At 37.4% G+C, this 8,907-nt stretch overlaps 1 protein-coding gene across 2 annotated transcripts in view; it reads right to left on the reverse strand.

The window, feature by feature from the left end:
• The window catches only part of SCFD1 (sec1 family domain containing 1), a 154,124-nt gene that overhangs the window by 27,946 nt on the left and 117,271 nt on the right, over positions 1–8,907 (reverse strand). For both annotated transcript variants that reach the window (XM_019518925.1, XM_019518926.1), the window contains exon 19: positions 7,975–8,050. In XM_019518925.1, the coding sequence (XP_019374470.1) occupies positions 7,975–8,050 (76 nt within the window). The remainder of the gene's footprint in view (positions 1–7,974; positions 8,051–8,907) is intronic.

An 8,907-nucleotide genomic window follows, 5' to 3' on the forward strand; every position in this document is an offset into this window, starting at 1 on the left:
TGCAGAAGTTTTTTAAAGAAATAATATGCAGAATGGCTCCAGTAGCCCAACTGTATTCAACTGACTGTTCAATTTTGTAGTTTATTTAAAAAAAACAGCCTTATGATGAGTTACTTTTCATATAATGCTCTGCAGACAAGACACCTCCCTCCCCATGTGTGTTTCTTCTGTACAGAAATGTTAATAGGTCAAAAATTTTAAACTAAACTTGTAATACCTGTGTTTTTAAAGGAGCATATGAAATTACTTTCCAAGAATAAGTATGCATTCACAATATAAAATGCTTATCTTAGAATAAAGCAAAACAATAAAAAATGCAAACCCAAAGCAAAGTCTGTTAAAAAAATAAACTTTTTCCTTTCTAGCAGGCTACATAGTGATGCCCTATCTCCTTTTCCTTGTTCCAGGAGCTTAGGGTGCTGGGAAAAGGTGGAGTGGCAGACCTCATTATGCCTGAGGAATTTTCATCTGTCATTTTAGAACAAATTTAAGCTTTGTTGTTCTAGCAGGATATGGCAGGGAGGGCCAACACCTTCTGTTAATTAAGTGTACCATCAGGTTTATGAATTATATTTATTTGTTAATATTAAGCTCTGTTTATATAAAGAACATCTGTGGAGAATGCATGATTAAAGAAGTTCCATATGACTTTGTAACACTAGCCAAAGATATAACAACCAACAAAAGGCAATGCAGATACAAGAGATGTTCAAAAGTTTTATGTAATGTGTGCTGCTGTTGAGCTTCTCTTGTAAGCCAGACTAGTTCGATTTCAGGAAATGAGTTCAGCCAACTGGAGGATCTGATATCCAAATATATTTACAAAGCTCTTTTCTAATGGCCAACACAAATATAAGACCAGACCAGGAAACTACTCAACTGAGCAACTTTAACTCTACTCATCTGGGATGACTGAAGAAAGGATTCAACTTGATGCACTACAAAATAATATCCCTCAGCTATCTTGACAGAGAACTACTTATACCCACTAGTCCTAGTTCTGGTTCTACTTCAATAACCCAACCCTGCAATAATCCCATGATAGTCTCATAAAAAAGTTAAAGAAATACAACCTGGATGAAACTACTGGGTGCGTAACTGGTTGGAAAATTGTACTTCAAGAGTAGTCATCAATGGTTTGACATCTAACTCAGAAAAAGTAGCAAGTGGGATCCTCAGAAGCTTGTCCCTAGGCCAGCACTGTTCAGCAACTTAACGATTTGCAGGAGAGAACTAAGCACACAAAACTAGTAAACTAACAGATGACACAGAGCAGTATGGTACAGGATACACTTTGGAGAACAGGGTTAGATTTTAAAATAACCATGATAATTTGGAAAAATGATTTGAAATAAATCTGATGAAATACAACAAGGACAAGCGCCAAGTACTGCACTTTGGGTGGAACAATTAAAAGCTCCATTACAAAATAAGAATACAGATGAGAACCTGAAGGATACTGTAGACCACAAGCTGAACAAGTCAACAGTGTCATATTGTTGAGAAAAGCTAAATATCACACTGAGATGCATTACCAGGCCTTCTGTAGGCAAACTACTGAAAATGATTCCTGCACTCTATTCAGTCCTGGTAAAAGCTCACTTGGAGTAGTGTGCCAAGTTTTGGGAACTACTCTTCAAGGAAGACATGAACAAATTGGAGAGAGTCCAGAGGAGAGCAACAAAGTGATCAGAAGTCTAGAAAACATGACATACAAGGAAAGTTAGGATTGGGGTTATTTAGTCTGGAGAAGCAAATCAAGAGGGGGAATATGATAAGAGTCATAACAATGACAGTCTTACATTAACAATGTAAGAAGGATTGTTAAAAAAAGGGTGGCTATCAAGAATTATCTGTGTCCATGGGTGAAAGGAAAAGCAGTAATGGGATTAAATTACTCAAGGGAAATGTTTGCTGGATATTTAGAAGAAGTTTCTAAAAATTCTTGTGGAACAAATTAATTGGATAGTGTGAATTCTCTACCACTGGAAACCTTTAAGTGCAAGTCAGAAAAACATTTGGCTGGGATGGCTGAGCCAGACATGAGAAGGGGTTTAGACCACATGATAATCAAGAAACATTAGTTAAGCATTCCCTATCGGTCCTATTTTTTAGTGGTTCTATTAATTACTAATATTTTTATCCAGCTTATTTACAAAATGAATCTGTGGAACACTTTCCAATTTCAAGGTAACTTAATTAATGCTTCATTTCCTCTATAGTATTACAGGCATACCTCGGAGATATTGCGGGTTCGGTTCCAGACCACCGCAATAAAGCGAATATCGCAATAAAGAGAGTCACACGAATTTTTTGGTTTCCCAGTGCATATAAAAGTTATGTTTACACTATACTGTAGTCTATTAAGTGTGCAATAGCATTATGTCTAAAAAAACAATGTACATACCTTAATTAAAAAATACTTTATTGCTAAAAAATGCTAACCATCATCTGAGCCTTCAGCGAGTCATAATCTTTTTGCTGGTAGAGGGTCTTGCCTCAATGTTGATGGCTGCTGACTGATCAGGGTGGTGGTTGCTAAAAGTTGGGGTGGCTGTGGCAATTTCTTAAAGACAACAACGAAGTTTGCCTCATCGACTGACTCTTCCTTTCATGAAAGATTTCTCTGTAGCATGCAATGCTGTTTGATAGCATTTTACCCACTGTAGAACTTCTTTCAAAATTGGAGTCAATCCTCTCAAACCCTGCTGCTGCTTCATCAATTAAGTTTATATAATATTCTAAATCCTTTGTTGTCATTTCAACAATGTTCACAGCACCTTCAATTTGTAAAAAACGCAATACTGCGAAGCGCAATAAAGCAAAGCGCAATAAAACGAGGTATGCCTGTATATATAAAGCCTTCAGAAAAAGACAAAAACTTTATTTTCTTAATGACAGTACATTGTATCTGCAGTAGGAAGGCTCTGACCAAAATTCCCATAGCAGTAAAGTGCAAATGAAGATACAACTTCAGTGAAGTCAATTCTTCTTATTTTTTATATACAACATGTCTTATATTCACCATTTAGCTGTACCCAGTTAGTCTTTTATATTTCTATATTTTCCACAACAGGATGGTGATATTCACATGTGTAGAACCAGGGGACCTATGTCTTTTGCATTTTGTTCATGACATCAAGACATATCAAACACACCGGAGAGGAGAATGAGAGGACCAGGATTTTAGGAACAAGTAGGAGCCAGAAATGAGACGAGAGGTTTTTTTTCCTCCTTTCAACTAAGTGGCATTCATTAGTAGGATGCTGGAGCCGCAAACCCTCCCACTATAATTTTACCATGACCCATGATTACAGGATGGCTGGACATTTTTTTTTAAGCCATGGATCAAAAGAGTTGGAGGACTACTTATCTGAAAACATGAAAAAGGAGTTTACAGTTTTAAGATGGAGAAGTGTGGGGATACCAGATGCTTGTGCACCATCTGATAAGTAATTGATAAGCCACACTTAAATTGTTGGAATTCAATTCTTTGTTCCACCATAGATTTTGATGCAAGCTTGGACAAGTCACTTAGCTTATCTCTGTGTTAACGAGTCATCTGTAAAAAGAAGATAACAGAACTTCTCTCCTCCTCAAAAATCAAAGGTCTGTTACGAAAACAACAAAGATTACAAAGTACGCATGATGCAAATGTTAGGCGTTGATCTAAAGCAAAATAAAAGAAATATCTAAATTGAGACTGAAGATCTGAGGAAAGCTATTTGGCACAACTGCTACAAAAATATTTGATTTTTATTTACCAAATGGAAAAGCTTTACATGACTTACTGCCCCTCAACTGTGAAGCATTTTTGGGGATAAAAAATCTGAAGTTGTTAGAACAGGAGTCTGAGTGAAAGAATCTGGGTTCTCTTCCCAATATTTGTTAGTACCATACTAATCTTTGTGTTCATCTATTATTTACATGATGATCTGGGATGATGTACTCATTTTCTTAATTTTTTTTAATTATCGAAATAGCTACATAAAATGTTGAAGTAAAAACTGAGGGAAATATAAAACCAGTACCAGAAATTTATCATCTGCTAATAATCAGTTCCCTGATATTTAAATGGAAAGCATGCTTCCTTCTCAACCTCCTTAGTGGGGTGACGATATGCAATATTGCCATTAGATAGAAGGCTACTGTTAGTGACTACAAAGCTATCATTGTTTTCTGGGTCTTCAGAGACTTTGGTTTTAAATATAGTATCTGAGCTAAACAGAAGAAACAAACACTCATTAAATCAAAACAGAAAATATCCTAATTATACTAATGCAGTTTGAATACAACTAACTACTTTGAAAAAGCAATATAATCTGAAGGTGCAAGCAAAGAAAGTTTAAACTTACTAATACAATGTAATATGCTTTAAAAGTACATTTCTATAAAAATGATGATTAACATTTGCCTTTCTGATTTCAGAGGTGACAAGAGGTTATATTTCTTCTTATTTACTATTTTCTCTTCTAAGAAACATTTAAAAAAAAGCTTGAGAACCAGCTTAACTCTCCTTTAATATTCACCTTAATATTAAGCAACTTTATACTGAGGATTGTTATTTTACTTGAAAGTTATTTAATCAGCACCCAAGTTTTTAACAATATAGTCATAAAAAGATTCTTGCTTAAGCAAGTAGCCTGTCTACAAAATTAGGTGCACTGTAACTGTCAGCAGGAGAAATGGATTTAGTCATGTTTACATTTAATTTCTCCTGCTGTGCTTGAAGAGCTTGAGAGAGATTTTCTGTTTATGCTTGTTTCTCACCACTGAGTAGGTTTAAGTTTTGTTACCATCTAGGTGGACAGGCCCCACAGCCCTATCTTGAGTAGCATAAATGGAATTTGTTACTATTATAAAAATTTATATTATGGCAGTATCTAGAAACCCAAGTGAAGAAGCAATCTAAAGGTGGCAAATAACTGTCAGGACATAAAGGCAGTATATCTTATATCTGTATGTACAGCATCTAGGGAATAAATACATGCCCATGTTTTCTGATCTAGCACATACAACATTTACATAGGTGTAAAAGAAAAGAGTGGACTTGCAATAAAGGGCCCAACATAAGTGCAAGTTACTCAATTCTGTTTCAGAATTACTCCAGGAAAAAAAATATCAGAGAACATTAACCCGTGTAATTTATACCAGTGTAGGCATCATTTGCCTACAGTTTAACTTGAGGTAGCCGTTTTCTCTCCTGGTCACCCACTGGCAAGGCACAATACCCCAGACAGTTGCTCATCTGTCTACTTTGGATTATGGTGTAATTTATATTGACAAAAAAGGCCTCTAACACATTATTTTTGGAGTGCTGCTAAAAATAGACTGCTAGAGGAGGTGCACATGTGCACAGCCCCCTGGCTACAGTACGACCAATTCACTGAAAAAGTATCCTCTCCAGCTAGGGGGTGGTAAAGACATGGTTCTTTAGCTCCACTGACTCCCCAGGAGAACCTCTCAGTGGGTGGGATGTGCTCTACCTATGAGCTGTTGCCTCTGTGGTAACAGCTGACGGGCCTGCCCACAAGCCACCTAGAGTGGCAAGTGGCAATTTGGTGGTCTCCCTTACCCATTTAACCCTTGCCACTGCTGCAGACCAGTAAGCCATTACCATCATAGCAATGGCTGGCAGGTCAGCCTGCAAGCCATGTATGGTGGTAAAAGTTGATTGAGTGGTGGCTTTGTCAATGTTGCTTGCCAAAACCCTGACTTTTCCCAGGGCTCTGGTAGTGGTAGCAGTTGTTCTCAGGGCACTGCTGTTGGCGTGAGAACATTGGTGGGACCCTGTGCTCCGGTGTGGCGACAGCGGTAGGGTCCTCGCACGGCACACTGACAGCTCATTGGCTGGGCAGATTATGAAGGAGTCAGTCTCTCTTCCTCCTTCCTTCCCTCCCTCCTTGTTTGGAGGGGCAGAAGAAGAGAAGAGCAGAGAGATACTGGGGGTCAGAGAGACCTGCACACACATTAAATGTGTTCTGAAAAGTTTTGTGCAACAAAACAGTTGTTGTTTATCAGCAACTTTTTAATGGCAGATACAATTTCTTTAGCTGAACAAATATCATGAACATGGGAATGTTCACTTTCTGTTGCATTAAAACAGCTTACATAGTGTGAAAAATGTACCGCATATCAAAGTTTATGTAAATGTATATCCAGGTCCTCAACTTTTTTAGTTTTGAAATTAAATATCAACTTTCATCAAAATCCCTGGTCTTCACCGTTACATGTTGGCTGATTTCTTATATGTTATATTTTCAAAGTGATGGACAAAGATGATCTTAGCAGAAGCTCTATATGAAGTGGAGAGCAACACATATTGTAGGGAAGATGAAGTTGTGTTAATCAATATGGTAGTTCCTTGGATTTACATGTTATCATTAACTAAAAGAATTCCTGGGAGTGCCACTTCAGTCCTTTACCACAACTACAAGAACAATAACTGAAACACCAAAAACACCCTATAACCTGCCACAGCTAAAAGATGGGGAGATTAGGGCACTGTCAATGTCTTGCCATTGCAACAACAGTGAAGCAGTTAGTTGATACGAGACAAAGGGCCTGGACAGGAATTTTAAAGGATTACATAAAAAAAAATTCAACTACTTTTGTTACAATAAGCTCATGGACAGTTTTATAAAGTGACTGACTGGATTTGTTTTACTGAAAGGATACATCAGAGAAGGAAAGTCCACAGGGAAAAGGTAAATACAAGAGAGGCTGAGCAAAAGGAGGAATACCTGAGTGAACCTATAAGTAAGATGAATGGACATTTATACAAACATCACAAAAATTGTAAAAAGTTTAAAATCCAGGAGATATTTTGGCCATGCCAAAAAATCTTAAATTGTTCAGTACTGGACACAGGAGTAAAAAGCAAGATAAAAAAAATCTTAAAAACTTGCATTTTTTAAAGTAAGTGGGCACCCCCCCATGACTGTATATGTGCATTTCCCTGGGGACAACTAGCAATGGCACCTATTTGGGGAATATGCCTGTGCATGCACGCTCTGGTATGCAGCAAATTGCCTTGGGTGGGGTAGGGAAGACTGAGGCCGGCACCTGGGTTCCTGGGGGTCTCCAGGGGCTCCAGCAGCAGCAATCCCAACATGTGGAGCCTGGCCAGCAGCTGGAGTGTGGCTCTGGCTGCTGCCACGTGTGCCACATTGTTTTTTTTCTCTAGGATTTTTTTAGCTATCAGGATTTCCTAGCAAACCAATTCACATGTGCTGCGTGTTTTGCAGTGCCTCAACAACTTCTGAGGCATTGCAAAGCACATGTTCCTGCTTATGGGCAGCCAATGAGTCTCCAAAAGAAAAAAGGCTAAGTTACTTATGTCATAAAATATTATTACGAGAAACTGCTTATCTACAATGTATCATCTCTCTACATATTAAACTCATTCCGCTTGTCACACTTCAAGACTGGCTGTTTTATTTTACACATGTGGAAAATGAGCAGTGTTTTAAATGTGAATGAACAAAAGTACTGTTTGACTTTCCACACTTTTGGCAGGGTTATTGTCAGTAATAAAATATGTTATAATCTAAGAAGAAAAGGAAACATGTTTACATATTTTCTGTGTAAATAAGATTTTAGTTTTCATTAAAAAAATTCTAAGTGGTCTCTTTAGGATACTGAACTTGGTTTTCAGAAGGGACTGGTAGATCCTAGATATTGTTCACTTATTTAGGAGCTTATCTCATTTAATCTGTGCTCTCAGATGGAGGACTATGAATACGACCCAAAACTAGAATGTTTCTCAATATTTAAAATGCAAAAAAATATAAAAATGCATTTATTTTGTATATCTATTGACTGTTACAGTGGCTAGCTATATTTATTGTTTGCTTTATCATTAGTACAGTGTATTTTATTAAAGTATCCAAAAACCTATGGCTATTCACTTCTGAAAAGTTCAACCAGAAGAGTCTAAAAATTTTGATTATTATTTTATTTTGTTAAACTTACTTGCTGCTTCAATACCAAGTTCTTTACTCCTTCCATTACAAACTGTGATCCAGTATTCATCACACGTGAAAACAGACTGTAAAACAAAATGATACAACACACAATGAACAAATTTCTCTGTCAACAAAGAGGAAAGAATGCTCACTGCACCAACTTCCTTCTTTTTTATTTTTAATCAACTCGAGGACTTTGAGAGTCTTTGCTTTGGAATTGTCACTTGTACCTAGATTTTTTTAAAGACCAATATCCATTATAAACAAGGTGTTCTGTGGTAAAACTGTGCCTCAAACAATAGCTAACTTAAGGTTTTACAAGCTTCAGTGAAATGTATACATCTATTCTGCAATTATTTGAAATCCAGAAGCTGTTTATTGAGAAAGAAAATTCATTTAAGAAAGCTGTTCTGTTTATTCTTTCAGGTTCCAGTAAATTCATAATGGAAGCTGATTACTTACATACAAAGAAAATAGAACAATTTATTTTAGAATTATGGTGAAGGCACCTACTAGTTTAACGCTAATATTTTGCTGCCAGTGAACACATTAGACTTAGCTGGTCATCCAAATAAAATTATGACAGCCTAAGGGTAAGCTGCTCTTCTACAAGGCAATACAGACACTTAAGCTAGGGACAGACATTTAAAAAGCCTGAGCTTGAATTGATTCAATCTTTGCACGTTAGTCTAACCTGGCTAGGCTGAACCAGTTTGCAGCCGGACAGACATCTCCTCTGGACTGAGGAAATTCAGTCATATGCCTGTAGTGGCTCAGGCCAAAAGCTGGGGGGCACTAGTGCAGCCCTCCCTTCCATAATACTGAGCTGAGGGGGTGTGGCCAGGCCGCAGCAGGAAGCTCTGATTAGGGAGGGGTTCTCCCCCCCACCCGATAACAGAGCATTTATCAGCTCCCTTATCACTATCAGCATTTAGCACCA

Source organism: Gavialis gangeticus, unplaced genomic scaffold (assembly GCF_001723915.1).
Source record: "Gavialis gangeticus isolate Ggan-Ray unplaced genomic scaffold, GavGan_comp1, whole genome shotgun sequence".
In the NCBI taxonomy this organism is placed as follows: domain Eukaryota; kingdom Metazoa; phylum Chordata; order Crocodylia; family Gavialidae; genus Gavialis; species Gavialis gangeticus.